A 19,353-nucleotide genomic window follows, 5' to 3' on the forward strand; every position below is an offset into this window, starting at 1 on the left:
ATTTTAATATTTCATACGGTATTTTTTTTTAGAAATATGTAATCAACAAATAATGTCATTATTATTAGTATCATAATAACATTCTATTTCCGACTAGACTATGTTAATAATTTGTTTGTTTTTAACAGACAGGACAACAACTCTTAATACTATTTTAAAAAGATTCATAACATTTAACAGATATTTTGGTTTTTTTTTTAAATTATATATTACAGAATTATATATATACTACTTAGTTTTAACATTAATTTCACTAGTTAAAAATTGAATTAATAATTATGTACAATTACAATTTATAAATTTCATACAAAAAATAATAATGTCAAATATAAAATCTGGCAGATAGCAATATACCACCTAGTTTTTAATTCTTTATACAATTAGAAAATAACAATGATTAATTTTTCATATTAAAACAAAATAAAAATGACAATATTATATATATATATATATTCTAATAACAAAAACACTCATTAATTAATATATAACATTTAGTGAATAATTATGAATTTATCAGAGTTTAAGTAGATAAAAGAAGAATTATTTGAGAGCAGGCGGACAATATGAGCAACTACTTTCTTTGGTATAATATAATGTCTGCAAATCCCCGTGGTTTCAAATAGTAATCAATTTATGTTAATTGCATTATAATTATCAAGAATATAAAATTAAATATCATCATCACTATCACCAGCATAGTCAGATGAGTCATTTTCATCGTACATATTATTAGATGGTGAAGAGAAATCAGTGATTAAAACTCTTGGCTGATTGGATATTTTATTATAAGAACATGAATTCAATACATCATCTAGATTAGGTGACAGGATATCTTCAATATCAGTTCCATTTCTATATATATATAAAAAAAAAAATACTCATATTAATTATTTGGGAAATAATAACAAATACAGAAGAAACACAACAGCGTAATATGTTATGACAGTGAGGTAACTAGAGAACTACGTGATTATAAAAATTAAAAAATTAAAAATAAAGAATGATCTAAATAAAAAGGGTGTGTTATATTTAGTTATAGGATTGTGCTATTCAACAGTGGAGGACGGCACAATAGACCACAGACACTTACCACTGTTACATACATTTTGCCTCTCAAATGTCTTCATCTGTTATTCTGTAATAATATTACCACCATTTTTTTTTTTTTTTTATAATTTCAAGTTATAAAATGTTGAAAATACATAATCTTAGGTTTCCATAAAGAATCCAATGGTAATTTTTATAATACTAAAGTAACAATAATAAATAATTACTTACATTTCCTCAGGGACATCATTTCCACCTTCTTCAGCTACCAACATTTCATATTCTTCAGCAGCATATTTATCCCAATCAGATGCCTAAAACAATGAATATATTTATATATATTTATTTATAAATGTTTATTCAGAGTATAACAATTAATAATATATTCCATATGCAAAACATGTTAAAAAAAACTGACCTTATAATATTTATTTCCATTTTCGTTATGCTTGAAATTGGTTATTAACATAAAAATACAAATTTAACCAACATTCATTTTTAAATAGTTTAAATATTATATTACTCACTTCATTCTCATTATCCCTTTGTGATGCAAATGGATCACGTTGTTCGTGATCTAAGTACTTTTCAAGGTTAAAGAATGTATCAAAAAATATTGGTGTCATTTTGCAAGCTTTGAGATCAGCCAATGATATTTTATCCTTACACTTTGGTTTAATCATGTCAAGCATCTAGAAAAAATAAAATATGAAATACATTTCAATATTTTTATGGTGTACATTTTAACTTTATACCTGACATAAACAATCTTCAAAAGGTAAACACTCAATTCCTATGCTTTCCATTCTTTGAAGTTGCTCATCATAGAAATATTCAAGTTCATACATTGACAAATAACCATCACCATCAATATCCATACATCTATAATAGTCAAATAAATTTAGAAAAATTAATTCTAACATAAACAGCTATAGGATGTCTCACCTAAACCAATATTCAACTGCTCTAGGATGTCGTTTATCTTCTTCAGCCATTAGGAACCATACAAATTCGGTGTAACTCATTTTTTCTTCCATATAATTATTGTTAGAAGTTTTTTGCTTCTTTTTGGTAACTGTTCCAGAAAATATTCGGTCTATTATTCTTGTGGACAAAGCTAAAAAATATTACAATATAATAAATATTATACATCATTATAAATTAAATATTAATGAAAAAACTTACCATGATCACTGTGTCGGGCTAAATCAGTTTTGCTAATAAATAAATCATGATCTCGATCTAGCTCCCAGAACTTACAGTATATAACATAAAAATGTTCATAACTGAAATAAGCAGTTACTTGATTAATATCTTCTTCCTTTTCTAATAAGTCAATGACACGCATCAGATTAGAACGTCTGATTTCTGCTAGGCTAAGATCACCACTCCATGATGTGTTAACACTATAAAATATTCTTGATATTACCTAGAATAAATAATGCAATTTAAAATAAGAAGAAATTAAAACATTTATATGAATAAATTACCGTGTGTACATATCTAGAATGAAATTCTGGTGCAGTTTTCAGGAATGTTAAGCCGGGATGCGAATCAACCACATCTTGGACTAGTACGATGAAGTTTTCAGGAGATAAAGTTTGTTTTTTTGAGTTTCTTGACAAAATACGTATAAATTTTGATGGCAAATCATGACAAGAAGACCATATACTTAAAAATTAGTCAATAGCAATAATTAATAAACAATCATAATAATTCTAATGAACTATAAACTTACTCTTTCCAAAAACTAAGGAAGGTATTTAAATCTATTGAATTGGATAAATCCCCACCACAGGCAATGAATAAAGGATTTTTCCAATAAAGCGGACAGTTACATAACTGTAAAATAAACAAACAGTAAAATATCATAGAAAAAAAAAATAATAATAATTATAAAGGTTGTTTAATACCTTTGAAATTTGACCAAAATGATGTTTGGAAGCTTGTGAATTTGGCAATGACAAAAAGAAATCTGTGATTGTCTTAACAATTATATCCCACTGTTGTTGGCTCTCAGGTTTGCCAAACGGATAATAAAATCTACAAAAATTTAAATTTTTTAATTCCGAAGATGATTATTGAAACATTTTAACTTTAATATTACCTAGGAATGAATACATTACGATTAGCTTTTGTATGTCTTTGTAACGTAGTATGTGGTGGAGGCGCTCCAGGTTTCTGATTTGTTTCTTTTGAATAGTTCTAAAACAATAAAAGAACAGTTACTAATTAGAACAATTCTTCATAAAATCTACCAGTAAAAAAGTTTTAATAATACGTACAATTGTAAAAGATATACTTTCGCGAGTATAACATTTCCCCCTTCCCAGAAAATCATAGTATGTTTAGAAGATGCATAATTTCATCCACGAGTTGACTCATAAGTATTCGCTTTAAAATTATTTAGGCGTCTTTATTCTTTTGTAATGTTGTATATTCTATACTATAATATGATATATTCATAAAATAAATGTTAAGGGGGTCCATTAGTTATTTAAAAAGAATCGTGTACGTGACCTAAAGACACTATGATTTATTTTACATAATCCATTAGTTGCTTAATATAATGGACGGACATATGAGCCATATTAGAAACGTGGTAATAAAATATATGGGAAAAGTACGCCTACTAAAATAAAAAACTTGATTTGAAATCAAATAGTATTTTAATAATAATTTAAAATATATAATTGGTTTAATAGAATAAAATACAATTTAGATACTTTTAATCATACCATATAAAATACATTTAAATTAATATTTTATTATTAGGTAAATGGATAAACAATTAAAAAAAAATATCATACTATCAATTAGCACGGTATAATTATGGTATTTAGATTCAATTTTAATTAAATATAATCGACCAAAGTGACCATGAAATTTAAATAGTTCTATAAGCCCGCGCCCATTTTTCAAAAAAATAAAATAAAACAAATAGTCATTTGATAGGCAAAAAAAAAAAATGTAGAATATTGGATTTGATTTCCGTTATGTAGTAGAAAAAAGTAACGTAGTTTTTGATGGTTTTTTTTGTCAAAACAAACGAATTTTCGTTCTAAATAAGCCGTGACCGAACAAATAAACCAATTCGTATACGAACCTTATTGTAAGACCTAGGCAATCGTTGTTTCCAGGGTTTATACGGAAACTTGGGCTTGTGAATTTCTTCTTCACCGCAATTATTATTGTTTTGCAACACTAGTATTTGACATGCGTAGCACCAAGATCGCACGCTCGTTACCATTTCAACATCATCATCACATGTTACTGGGGTAATACGTTTACCTCCAAAAGTTCTGAGCAACACGGTGAATATTGCGGCGGCGACTGCACACCCGTATCATATTTTTAATTTTTCTCACTAATATCGGGATCGCGAGCCCACACGAAATAGGACCACGCCAACACGAAATGACCTTAGATAACTATTAAACGTTAAACTAATTGTACCACACGACGGCCGCGGTAGATGAATAAAAACATCGAGCAGCGGTTACAACAAAAGGAATAAAACACATCTGATCGGACAGCTTTTGCGAAAATTCCCGCGACACAAGGCCATCGTCACTGCGTTCGCGATGCGTTAACATGTTTAACTGGCGCTGTTATTATTATTACTATTATTAAACGAACACATGTTGACCCAGCAATGACTAGAACACATTCACTTGTGACTTTGTGAAATAATAAAAATAAAAAATAAACCTGCCTTGCAACATTCTCCCTCCCGTTTCCCTCCCATAATAAATAAATAAATATATATATATTTATACATTATGTTTTAATAAAAACCCACTTATTAACTCGGTGCGACAACACACAACTGTACAATAATAATAATAATAAACGGATACACACATACACACGGACCAGTGGGTGGAAAAATGCATCCATCTCACACACCGTAATATTATTCACGCGCCTACAAATTGATTCCACAATACGCCATTGCAGTGATTTATCGTCTCGAAACAATACCGCTGTGTATATAATAAAAATACATTTACGTTGGTTACCTGGATCTTGGTGTGCACATCCGAACCGATGTTCTTCCACGACTGGGCCGAACTGGTCGCGGAGTTCTTCATCAACTCGGTCGGACACTTTTCGAAGATCAGTACGCGCTCGGCAACGGACCCGCGGGTCAGGAACGGCCGCACGGGGTTCGACTGGTGGTTGGACCGGATGTTGGCTCGCTGGTGATCGGTGAGCTCGGGATGCGGCACCTGTTCCTGTTGCCTGTGCGCGTGCTGATTCCTCCGGGACGAGCTGAGCGCGGACAGCCCGATGAGGAACTCCGGCTTGGAACGGTTGCCGATCATGTCGTAGCCGACGGAGCGCAGCACTCCTTCCTTGCTGGGCACGGCGGGCTTCTCGCTCTTCCTGTTCTCGATCACCGATCCGTTTTTCAGCGCGTCGATCAGTCGTTGTTCCTCTTTGGCCACCTCGTCCATGAAGTCGTTGGACTTCTGAGACGAGTCCGTCTTACTTTTACGAAAAGGCCACGACGCCGTGTCGTTATTGGTCATCGCCGTGACGGGCGCCACCGTGGCGTTCTTGGCGGTGGTGGCGGCGGCCGGCACGAAGTCGTCGGGGTAACTTTTGAGCGGCGATTTGCTGTACCTCTTTATCGCGGCACTTCCGTTCGGTTTCACCTGTTCCAGGCTGGACGCTTTCTGTTCGAACTTTTGCAACGCGTACTGGATGGACGAGGCGAACGGCTTGGGCGACAACGAACGCGATTGCCGCGCCGCCAGCCGCGCTTTGTCTTCCACCACGAACTTGTTCACCAACCGTTCCAGGTTGTTGGTGTTCGGATCGGTCAACATGTTCTTGTGCACCGCGTCCGCCGCCGGTTTCGGCTGAGGGGTCAACACGGAGCCGAACTTGTCGGCCGCCGACGAGTCACGATGGCACGTGAGTATCTCGTTGGGCGCCAAGCCCCGGGCCTTCCATGTCTGGTATATAGCCTCGGCGTGGTCCGATATTTGTTTCGCGATGGCCGCGATGTCTTCCTCCGGCTCGGGCGCCATGTTACCTGCAGACGTCCGATGGTTTGCCGTCGTAGTCATTGCTCAGATCTCAAATGTGATGACAGCTGACGGTCATTATTCGCCGTCCGAACGTAGCAGCGGCTCGGTCATAGTATCATAATAGCATCGTCATCCGACCGGCGACCACCAACCTTACACTCGTCGGTTCATGTCGCACCTGAAACAAACACCCGAGCGGGTTAATCATTTGCTGTCGGTTGCATATAATATATATAATTTACAACGCCGCCGCCGCCGCAGCGATATACGGCGTGAACGCGCGTGCGTGCATTATGAAATGCAGTCGAAATATGGTTGTGCACAGTGCTGTGCAGTTGCTATGGGACAACGACACCGGCGGAGTCTCCGTCATGAGAAAATAAACACCTATTTTCCAAATGACAAATCAATACGAGACTATTGTGCGCACGGAAGTTTCTCGCGATTTCACGCCTTACACACACACACACATACTCATACGCACGCACGCACGATATTTCCACCTGTTCTTCCCGATGAGCCTCAACATCTATTACGTTTATGTAGACGCGCCTAGTCAGCAGACATACAAGAGTTTGGTTATACAGTAAATACTGAACATGTATGTACGCGGGTATGCGTGTACATAGGAATCGGTAGCGCTTTTCGCGAGCGTAAAAATAGCGTTATTGTTGTTATGGTTAAAAAACACGAGAGAGGATAGCGATGAAATTACCCGAGTATGGAGTGCGCAGCAAAAACAGTAATAGTAGACAGTAGTGGTATTAATTATCACCTATATATAGCACTGCGGGATGAGTTAAAGGTCGCGTGCCCTAGAGGAAGGAAATTATTAACTCTAAGGGCGTTGGCAATTAATGTATTAGACACGCAAACTTCGACGGCGGCTATATGTTGTTTCCTCGGCACGTATACGGGCACGACGGTGTGTAGAGTATAATATTATAATATGTTCGTCACACTGTGATATCGAATTAAAAAAAAAAAATATTAACTAAACCAGCGCGCGCACGCCGGAGCCGTTAAAACAATAAACGCGATCGAACACGGAAAAACGATGTGTGGCGGTGACGCATGACGAATAATTATCTCGTATTTTCGTGATCTACACTACATTATACTCGTAATAATAATAATAATAATAATAATAATTCATCATGCGCTCTCGCGTAATAATAAAAAAAAAGCGAACGATGGCGGCGGGACACGCAGAACGGACTGCCGAGGAAGTCGACGGCGACGGGTTGAACGTTTGACTCTAATACACTGCCATAGTGGTGTGCGTCTATATATAGAACCGGCGGCAGTTTCTTCGGTCCCATGTGCACATGGGTCGTCGAAAAGCGGCTTACGTGTGTATACCGGCTCTCTGCCCATGTGAAACATGCATTATATTATAATATATATATATATATATATATATATATATATACATATGTACGTTTACGATGTTTGGTCCAAATAACAGCTACACACTGACACTGTCGTCGTCGTCATCATGATCGCCGTTCACGTACATAAAGACCCGGCATATTCTCCTAATCGCAAATCTAACCCAACGACGGCTACTAACGGATGTATTCAACCGGAATAAATGTATTTATAAGCGAAAAAAAACAATATATTATTACGATCGGAAAACGATACTCGTGACGGCTTGTGGTGCAACAAAACAGTGGAGTTACCCTTTTACTCAAGGGTGTACGAAGGGAGTGCACTTATAGGCGAACTAAGAAGCTATTCGGTCATTACAAAAGTTGAAGATTTTTACCTCGATCGAAAAATGTCAATTCAAATCAGCGACAAGAATTAGATATTATAAAATATCTATACATAAGTATATATGTTAACGCGAGCACGACGTTCAAATAGTGTCACGGACGGAAATTATATGCAATCACATGTCGAGCGCGCGAAAACGAATGTCGGAAGGATATAATACACAATATACAGTTAAAAATTTTCCAAATGTGCCATTGATAAGGGAAACTATAAAATAATGTATATAATATATATAATGTATTATAAGAACCGTCCGTGCGATTTGTGTAATCGGATGTCAATACTGCAGAAATTGTCGTCAGACTGAACGAAGGATTCCGGAACAGAACTTTTGAATGTATTGCATTCAATCCTAAAGGTTAGAAATATATTAGAGCCTGTTATAACAAGTTAAAAATAACTTTTGACGTACAAAATTCATTTCATTTACATTTCTTGGACATAGCCATAAAAAAAAAAAAAATATATGTAACAATTATTTTTTTTTAACTGAAATATATTTTTAGAAACTATAATTTCTATAATAATGTATCCTCGACGAGTATATAAATCGATTGCTTGTCATAATCCTATGACTATTATAATTATTATTATTCCATTCAACAAGTTTAGAAATAAAACTATAATACATAACTTTATGATTATAAAAAATCAATAGTTTATATAGTTAAGTATTCTATAATAATATAGATATAAAAATCGAGACAAATGGAGGTTTAGGACAATGGTGGTCGACCCCAAATAGTTGGGAGAAAGGCGAAGAAGAAAACGTTAAGTATTCTAATATTATATCGAATATATTTTTTATTCATTTAACGGAGAAAATAATTTATATTTGACATATATATGGGCTTACATATAACATATTATGCATAATATATTGAAATACATTTTATTTAAGTTTACTATAAATAACAAAAAGGTCATGTATTTATCAGGTTTGAGTTCCGCGTTTATATTAATCCGATATTTTTCACATAAGAGTAATGAGGGCAAATACCAGTACACATAGATCATCTATCAATGGCTATTTTTCATTCCAAAAAAAGAGCGGTAATAGAAGACGAGGAAAATTCGTTTAGAAATAAATCTAAATTATATTATGCTTAGTTTATTTTTCTCGGCATACGTTTTTCATTCAAATAAATTTAGTTAGAATCATAATATATTAAAAGTTAGCTAGTTATAATTGTTTTAAAAAAACAAACATTAATATCTTAAAAATATATAAATACACTTTTTTTCTCATTTTTCTCATTAATTGGTTTTAATTTTTTATAAAATAAACACATGGAAAAATCGATTTTGATTATTATCTTATCTTAACTGCTATAAATAGGTTTATTTAAATAGTAAAATATGCGTTACTTGTATACCTAGGAAACTAAAATCAGCATTCATTTTTGCCTTGTTTTATTATATTTAACACATATTTATAATAGGTGTAACAAGTATGTTATTAGCAAAAATAGGTTTTAATTTATTTGAACAACAGTAATAATTAGATACACATTTCGGTAATTTTAAAAAAAATAAAATATATTAACAATTTTCTGTAAATGAACATTTAAAAATTGAGTGTATTTATTCTAGTACACGCAGTAGCCAATGAAATATGTTAGTTATTAAATTTAATTTTTTTAAAGTTCTTTTAAGACCTTTAATTTAAATAATTAATTCGTACACATCGAATGGATTACCGGTTCAAATATTGTAAAAATATAAGTCAGAAATTTAACAGCTCTCGGGTAAAATAGTTTATGTTTTATTCTAAATAATAATTGTCCCGTTCGTTGAAATAACACATGTTTCATTTTTTATTAACTGTCAAGTACTACTTTAATTTTACCATATTCCTTTGGAAAAAAAAAAAACTGCTAATAAGAAACCAAAAATTAAAATTAATCGAAAATAGATTTTGAGTTGCACAATTAAATATGTAATACAGAATCACTTAAATGCATTGATGCATATTGATCAAATAACATTTTAGACTTCAGAGTACTAAATAAATTTTATGACTGTAGTTACGATGGTATTGTTCATTCTTTTACAAAATTGACATGACGACGAATAAGTACTATAATACAGAAATACAGAATGATGATAAGTTTATTGACATGTATAAACGTGAATATAAAATAACTTCGACAGTACATATTAACCTAGTATGGTATATTGAATAAATAGTAAATGTTGTAAAAATAAAAACATAAAAATGCAAATATTTACCACTTTTAATACACTTGTATACATACCAAATATTAGGTACCGCGGTAGAATAATAATACAATTATAAAACAAGGCTCACAAAAAAATAATTAAAAACTTTAGAAGATTCTTTGAATGAATTCCACAAATTCGTTTTGGTAACGTTCCATAAAACAAGGAATGTTAATGATATTTTGAATTTCAAAATATAATAATTATATTTACATGTTATTGCCTTCGAAAGGCATTATATTATCATATAACTCTATTATAACTATACACGTTAATTGTGTCTTAGTGAACAAATTGCGTCAGGTATAATAAATATACATATTTTTTTCATACGTATAATTTTCTAATTTCTCAAAAAATATAACGTAAAAAGTAGCATAAGTAGATTGATGAATCGATATAATTTCATATTAATAAACGTGCATATTATTATTTGTAAAGAGTATATATAATTATAAAAATAATCAAATTACTGTTGTTGATATAACATTTACCATATTGTAGTAGTAGCAGCGAGGCAACTGTATATGTGAGGAAGAAAGTAATTAATAACAATTGGACGAATGTTTCTAAGTACATACATAAATTAAAAGTATATATATACACTAAGACCTAATAAAAAAAATATGAGCATAACGACAGAATTTATAAAATACACATTTTTCCGCTTTTTCTTCGTTCTTACATCACAAGAAAATGATCAATAAAATCGAACAAGAAAAAAATAATGAAGATAACTATGTCGAGGTAATTTAATAGACAGCTTCACTACGGCTAAATATATTATAAAATAACATTGTACTAAAACGATTCAAACAAAATTACGCGCACGTGCGCATAAACGTCTGGTCGATATCAAGTGTATCTTTATATTTTATTAAACATAAGATAACAAACATCGAATAAGTCTAATTTTCACTAAATTCCTTCCGTGGTATATATACCAAACTTAAGAGGTGAGCCTTAGTAAGGTCAGCTGGTCATCTAAGTATGGTCAGGAATGTCGATTTTTTTTTTTTTTTATCTCGTTAGCGTCTTAATACGCTGCGACACGCTTAGCTGTGCCGCCCAATCGGCAACCCGAAGATATAACGGCGGCAACATCGGTGCAATCATTTTATATGAATTACACGACACGCGCGTCGCTATTCGACAATTTTGTGCGCATATAAGTGTACTGCAGTATACACATACTATTTTTATCATAAGACCAATCGCACGCGTATAGTATATACAAAATTGGCGGTCGTATTGACCAAGAAGAAAAAAAAAATCAGCAAAGAAAATTGCACTCCTTTGTGGACAGAGATATAACGCGATTAAATAGACGATTTTCCCGCCGTTATTTTACATGGCATACGCGGCGATCATCAAGCCTAGGGATTATCTGTACACGATTTTGACCAGATGCGATGAATACTATTAAAATATATTATTATAGAAATGCAGCTAAGATGAGCAGCGACAACGGCGACGGCCGGGTAGCGTATTCATACCCGACGACTGAAATAGTAGCCTGTACATGTATTACAATCCCGTGTGTCGGCCACTGTCCCGTTGTGCCGGCGAGAAAAAAATACGAGCGCGCCCGAGCTAACACCGCACGTGTCGCCTACGCCGCCGCCGATTTTCCAGCAGCCGTCGGTGCGTTGCCCTCAGCGCGACAATAACTATCAATAAAAAAAAATGTTTGAAAAAAAAAACCCAAACAAGTTCATTGGTGACGGCCAAAATAGGATTACCGTGTGAAACTTTTAAACAGATATACGGGCGAGACTTATGTACAATACTGCGTTACACGGGCACCTTATGCAGACAAATACGTTTCCTGGATAGCAAAAAAAAAAAAAAAATGCTATTCGATAGAAACTCTTCCGGCTTGCTGACAGCAGAAATAATTTAATATTATTAAGGCATTGGTAAATCGTTTCATTAGGAAAAATCAATTACATAGAACGTCTTGAAACGAATCGGTTTCAAATGTATTGTAAATCAAGACAAATTAATTGTATGTACTGAATTTATATTACTTCATTAGCCAGAAGCTAATAAAATTAATATAGAAGATACAAACTGTGTTTAATCATTTTCATACATACCACTTTATTTGTACATTTTTTTAATTCTAATACAATTAATTTTAAATATAAACGAGTTTAATTACGGCGAATACTTAGCCTAAATCATAAATAATAAAATACTGTATATAACTTTAAATTTTATCAAAAACATCAAAGAACTATTCATTTGCATATCAAACTATTGTTGATACAATTTTGAATTAATTGCCATTTTTTAATTTTATTATTAGAATACTTATGTTAATTTTAACACTTATTGTTGAAATTAATTTGATTGTCGGTGTACTTATTTTATTCAACTAACCAACGTAATATTATTAGACTAAATCGCCTAACACTTAACCGTTAATAAAAAAAAAAAACCTTTGCCACAAAAGCTTTGGATCCAGTCCAGGATTACGATAAATTTATCACATTCACATTACCTGTGCTGTTGCCAGCTAAGAATAATCCTATAAGTTCATCACTGACGTAAGGTCGATAAAAGTAATGCGATGGTAAATATAAAAGTAATACTATTGAGTGAATCTTATTAAGACCATAAAAATCAATCAATATTATAATTAATAATAATTTGAGATCATTTATCAATCTAATTCAATAAATCTAAAAATTAAAAAAATTAAAAAAAAATCTAAAAATTAAATTAAATAAGTACAAAAAGTCGATTGAATATTATTTTTGTACACGTTTATACGATAAATTTATACTTTGACTAAATGTATCCAACAACCTCAATTTTATTATAAAAGTAATTGTCGACTACAGGTACTTCAATTAATCAAATATTTCGAACAAAACTACCTCATAATAATATATTTTTTCATTTTCGTTTGACCGTTGACACTTCTGGATGTCGTTTCATATAGCAGAAATGATAAATTGCAAATATTTTATAAATTATTTATCGAATTAATATGTATATTTATATAAGTATGATTTGTAGTTGTTTAATTCATTATTATTCATTGATAATTTCAGGACTCAAGATATATTTTAATTTTTAAGTAAATTAAATAATTAGGTAATTTTTCACCACATATATTAAATTATAATATTATGCGAATATAATATAAAAGTATAAGCAAATAGGGAGAAACGTCAGGCGTTTTATGCGATAAGCGAATTCCAATGAGGCTGAAACGTAAATTGTACAGTAGTGTATTGAGACCAACTATGCTATATGGTTTAGACTCTAAACTTTAGAGTATTGGGTGATTGATAAAAATATAGAACAGAATATGAGTGTTGCGGATATGAGAATGCTTAGATGGATGAGAGTGACAAGAGAAGATAGAATAATATACGAATACATGAGAGGTAGTATAGGTGTAGTGTTTATAGAGTATAAGATGAGAGAAAATAGACTGAAATGGTCATGGAATGAGACAAGAGGTAACAAATGCAGTAAGAATGATTCTTACTGCATTTATTTCCTCTAGTAATTTGCATTACAATTATTGTAATGCAAATTAACGTTGAAGGGAAAAGAAGAAGAGGAAGACCAAAAAAGAGATGGTTGGATACGATTGAGAATGAAATAAGGGCCTTTGGTGTGTGCATTGGAGATGTAGAAAATCGAGACGAGTAGTGGTTTAGGGTGGTTAACACCAAATAGTTGGGAGAAAAGTGAAGGAGAAGACGAAGAAGAATAAAAAATATAAGCATATGTAATTATTATTTTCAATGAAGTAGAAATTAAATTATTGCGTATCCTTATATATATAAAATAACAGGTCTTTTTTATGTTCCAACTTTGTGACGACACTTATTAACATTTTTCCTATTTTTTTTTTCACAGAGTTGTTCCGAATGCCTCTTTGAGGTCGTCCATCACGTCGCCTGATTTTTAATATTTTTTGTCAGTGGGGAGGGAGAAAGGGGGATTGGAAAATCATTAAATAATGTCGTCACAAAATCAGAACATAAAAAAGGCCTGTTATAATAATTATATAATAATTATATAAGGATAAGTATTATAGAATCATTAGAATCATTTGTAAATATTATTATTATTATATTTTTATTACTTATAATTCAGCTGCTACTATTATATAGCACTTAATTAAATTAAGTAAAATGCATTTTTTTTTTAACACAATTTATGTTAATTTAAACATTTCATTTAGGGAAAGCAAAAACTACACACGTGCAAAGCCGGGTAATTCAGTTAGTTATATAGTATACATGGTTTTCAGTAAATATTAATATTTTAGACACTTGTACGAGGTCTAATCAAAAAGTATCGAGACTGACAAGATTAATCGTAAACCGGTTTGAGTATGAACTTGCAAGTGCTATATTAATCTAACTTTATATATTGGGAAAATATATTAGACATAGATTAGATTAAAATTATCTCAGTCGGTTTCTAGGTGCGATTAAGCAAAGTGTGTCTTTACGTCCTGTCGGATTTCATTATGAGCGAAAATATAGAACGAGTGTGCATTAAATTTTGTCGTACACTAGGAAAATCAGCTACTGAAACCTACCAAATGTTATTGTTAGCTTATGGAGATGAAACCATGTCCTATGCTCGCGTTTTTGGATGGTTTAAAAGAAGTTATTTAAAGAGGGTAGAACAACTGTTGAAAGTGATGAACGTGAAGGATGCTCGTCAACAAAATGCAATGAGGAAATTATCCAAAAAAATACGAACAGCAATACGAGGTAACCGTCGTTTGACAATCATGAAACTTAGTAATGAGTTCCAAATGTCATTTGGATCAGTTCAAACCATATTGACGACTGATTCAGCCAAATTTGTTTTAAAACTGCTTTGCATCACGATAATTCAGCTCATGTTGTGTAGCAGTTTTTGGTTAAACATGATATCCCAGTTGTTTCACAACCCCCCTATTCACCAGACCATAAACTAGCTCCATGTGATTTTTTTTTATTCCCAAAGATAAAAATGGCGCTTAAGGGTAAATGTTTTTAAGATGTAAATAAAATAAAATGAAATGCGATGGAGCAGCTACGAGGTGTTTCTAAAAATGACTTTCAGAGGTGTTTTCAAAAATGGCAGGAACGTTAGAGAACATGTGTAGACTCAGAAGGAAATGGAGTGTAAATAACTTTATCTAATAAATTTGTAAATTTTTTTTTTAATAGTCTCGTTACTTTTTGATTAGACCTCGCAAATAACTTTTAATATAATTATAAGTTATAAATGTAAGATAATAAAAAAAGAAATATTTTGTTTATTAGATAATGTTTCTATATAAACTGATAATTTTAAAGAGGCTAAAATGTTGCCAATGAAAATGTAAAGTGTACAACGAAAAGATTCTTTTTTTTAACAAAGAGTTTTAGTTGCGACACTCGTCATTATTGATTTGTGTTTCTTCGGGTAACGCCCGGTTAATTATTTTAATGAATAGCAAAAAAAACAAAATAAATTTTTAGTTGTAATTAAGGATCGACATTAAAATAAATCTGAGAACATTTTACTAAAATAATCAATTTTAACATAGCTGTACATTGAAATGTATAGTAGTTTTTATGGAAGTATTTAGTACAGAAACAGTTAAAATAGTGATTAATAAACTTTTTTAAGCATAAAAAAAAAAAAAAATTGAAAAAATTACAGGTCTTGAAAAAATAGTCACATACATTTTATTTTCGCTAATTCTAAAACGGGTCAAGTGAATAGACATACGGGTCAGCCACGTTCAGCCTATAGACTACAGGTTTATAGTTATATATATAAGTTACGGACCATTGGTTTAAGAAAATAATAAAATACAATTAAAGATTATATTTTTTTAACAAGTTATGGAATACCTAAAAAATTAATATTTAATAAATTAATAGAGCATTAAAAATATTATTTTGACAGTATAATTTAGCTTGTTAACCTAAACAAGATTGGAAAACCGTGAAATACTTACATTATTAATATTATTTCTTTTCCGGCTTTACGTTCCATTAAAGAACTTTATCGCTAAAACTATCTCTTACAATTTCTCTCTATCATATGCTATATTTTGCCAATCTGTTTCAACTTCTTGGGCTTCCTCATTCCATATCTCATTTATGCAGTCTATCCATCTATTTCGAAGTCTATTCTTTGGTCTCCTTTCCGCGAAAGTTTAAATCATTATTTCTTTTATTAGGCATCAGTCTTCTCACCACGCATGTCCAGCTTATGCATTCTTATACTTTTAGTAAATTATACAATATCTTCCTTTCTGTACAAGTTTTCCAGCTATGTATTTGTTCTCAATTCCCATTGTTGTGTTGAACAATACTTTTAAAGACTTTCAATACTTATATTATAACTAAGAATATATACATATAATTTTGTTTAAATTCAACACGAAACTACTAAGCATAATTCTCTTTGTTGTTCACACAGAAACAAGTATTTGACGAAAATACGTCTAGAATTTTACAGGATTATCTAGAAATGTATTTCAATGTTATAGGGGAGGAAATACCCCAAATAAAACTCACACGCAAGAGAAAATTATATATAGAACCTTATAAAGTTTAAGTATAAAGTATATAACTATAGTTTAATATTTGTATACCGTAAAATTATGATGCTCCCTTACTACGCCCGAATTATATTTGATTGCGTATTTCATCGGTCGTATACGTGCACAGTTAATACAAGTTCGCTTATTATTTACTATACACTGTAACAGGAATTATTTTGAATCCGTCAGAAAAAATCCCTGAAAAAAAATCAAATATAATAATGCAACGAATAAAGACTAGTAAAATACGTTTAGAACACGTGGAATGCGAAGCTTACTAGCAAAATAAATTAGATACACAGTTGGTAAAGGCGCACACCTATGTAATAATACACACAAGGTAAAAATAAAACATAATAGTAATGTTATAAGTATACGACGAGTATCACGAGTATCTGTGTGCGCGCGCGATTTTTACGTACGGCAACATAATAATAATGGTACGGGTATCATGCGCGCGCTAGATTTCAGACGTACGCCAAACTATGCGGCGAGAGTTTAGGTACAACAACGTTGTATATATATATATATATATATATAAACAAATTTGAGCAAATCGCATACCGTCTTAATACAAAGATGGATGGATATACCTACCTACTTTGCCGATTAAATGTATACATTTTAATTGAAACGATTCGAATCATTCGCGAATTCTTGGACAGTTGGGCGTCGAAGTAGCCTCTGCCACCACTGCGGTTAGTCCGGTGTACTACGAGACCATTATAATATTATACGTTGTATTTATACCGATAAGCAAAGGAGTATCGCGACCATAACCGTAATCCTCACGCAATTTCACAACCACGGTACGTAGTCGCGGTCTGTTCCGCTCGCTTAATCGTCTGCGTATATATATAGTATAAGTGTAGTGCATGTTATTGAATTACAAACGTAAGTAAAGGTGACACGTGTTCGTCTATAGCAAAAAACTAGTTAATTTACACGGTTCATAGTATATTATAGATACCGAATAAATTTAAATGAGTACAAATGTGTTGCATACATTACATGTATAATCAAATCGAATCCTATGGCGCACAATCAAGGATGTCACGGGGAAAGGGATTTCTCATGCTCAACCTGGAAAAATTAATCATTTTAGTATTGGTCCAAGCATTTGTACTCTTTTGCAGGTGAAACAGCTAAACATTTTTGAAATTAATTACTGTGTCATTGAGCCTCTAAAAAAAGTTCTCGGTTTTCCATTTGGGATAAGTAGAAAATAAAATTGTCTTATAATATATAGATCTGATGAAACAAAATAGGAATATTTTTAAATAATTAATAACTCGATTTGCTAACGAACGACGGTTTTTGCAGGCAATACAAATCTGAAAAAGTGGTATTGTGCAGGGTAATGTGATAAGTCATAAATATGTGTAATAATACATATAATGTAATAAATACATATAATTTTTATGTGTTTCTTCTGAGGGATTTTGAAGACATACAAACGTATTTAATGTTTATTGTATAGGTTAAGTATCCATAACTCTATGTAGACCCATAACTTCGTGTAAATATACATACATAGGATAAAATGCATATGGTTAAAACAAAACTTTTACCGTGTACGCGTTTATAATTTGAATCAATAATTCGTTGGACTAATCAGTCCTGTTACATAATCACGAATATAGTATTATAATATACATGGTTAGTTGCAGATATTTAACGTATGTATACACAATGAACCAATAATAAACACATACCACGATCATAAATTATACATCACAAAAAAACTTTCTGCGTTTTCACATTACTAAACAATATATATACATACACATACGAGTATAATAAAAATACAATACACATACACGAAATTTTATCCAACCAATATTCCTTTAAATTTTATAACTACTAAAATCAGAATCCAAAAAGCTCTTATACAGAAGATTTTGAAATTCTATACATTGGACTTTAAAGACCAGATATATTCCACAAAAGTATGAATAGTACACCATATTGTACTTATTTTAGTATAAGACTAAAAAATAGAATATTTAGCATAATTATTTTTCATGTATACCATATAATTTGGTTAAGAAAAAAAATCAAAAAATTATTGATCTACAATGTTATAAACATCAAACGTAAACAAAATTAAACTATATCGATAATCGAAAGAAAAATATGTGTATGAATTAGATTTACCGTTACATGGTGACGTTCGTTTTAGTATTTCGGCACATATAGTATACACGTACAGTAGCTACATCTTCACACACACACACACACACATACACACTGCCATCGCGGTCATTGACAGATCGACGGCGGCCGGTATACTTTTCTTTTTTTTTAACTAGTATTGTTAATTGTAATCATTACACATATTTATTTACGAATGTCTATCTATTGTAGTAACGATCATTTGAATGTAAAACTCGTAGAACAAATCCGGATGAAAAAAATTAAGAATAACAAATTTACATTACAAAATATTTTTAACAAGTATTAATATTGATTTGAAGAATCGAAATGTTGGCTATGTTATTATTTATACATAAAATATTATTTTGTTAGTTTGCGTGTATATATAAAAGGAACTTTTAACATGAAAATGTAGTCGGCAAGTTTAATATTCGTAATTGATCTTACACGAACGTGTTTCGTGTGAGCGTACTGTCCACCATGGACACACATCAACCCCGTTTACGGTAATTATTATAAAAAGCCACACGCATACCATAG

At 31.8% G+C, this 19,353-nt stretch overlaps 1 protein-coding gene across 7 annotated transcripts in view; it reads right to left on the bottom strand.

The window, feature by feature from the left end:
- Window positions 1–446: 446 nt before the first annotated feature.
- Window positions 447–19,353, bottom strand: part of LOC112689118 (serine/threonine-protein phosphatase 2A regulatory subunit B'' subunit alpha) — a 29,088-nt gene continuing 10,181 nt past the window's right edge. For 3 of the 7 annotated variants that reach the window (XM_025562645.1, XM_025562642.1, XM_025562641.1), the window contains 12 exons: window positions 5,070–6,264; window positions 3,155–3,252; window positions 2,961–3,090; window positions 2,786–2,889; window positions 2,538–2,718; window positions 2,233–2,476; window positions 1,993–2,164; window positions 1,803–1,929; window positions 1,575–1,739; window positions 1,466–1,495; window positions 1,279–1,361; window positions 447–852 (listed from right to left, as the gene is read on the bottom strand). In XM_025562645.1, the coding sequence (XP_025418430.1) occupies window positions 669–852; window positions 1,279–1,361; window positions 1,466–1,495; window positions 1,575–1,739; window positions 1,803–1,929; window positions 1,993–2,164; window positions 2,233–2,476; window positions 2,538–2,718; window positions 2,786–2,889; window positions 2,961–3,090; window positions 3,155–3,252; window positions 5,070–6,125 (2,574 nt within the window). In that variant the 5' untranslated portion in view covers window positions 6,126–6,264 and the 3' untranslated portion in view covers window positions 447–668. Of the gene's footprint in view, window positions 853–1,090; window positions 1,136–1,278; window positions 1,362–1,465; window positions 1,496–1,574; window positions 1,740–1,802; window positions 1,930–1,992; window positions 2,165–2,232; window positions 2,477–2,537; window positions 2,719–2,785; window positions 2,890–2,960; window positions 3,091–3,154; window positions 3,253–5,069; window positions 6,265–6,801; window positions 7,269–19,353 lie in introns of those variants that run through there. The other 4 variants (XM_025562644.1, XM_025562643.1, XM_025562648.1 and 1 more) reach the window with 4 other exon arrangements.

Source organism: Sipha flava, unplaced genomic scaffold (assembly GCF_003268045.1).
Source record: "Sipha flava isolate LNK unplaced genomic scaffold, YSA_version1 42_pilon_pilon, whole genome shotgun sequence".
Taxonomy (NCBI): Eukaryota; Metazoa; Arthropoda; class Insecta; order Hemiptera; family Aphididae; genus Sipha; species Sipha flava.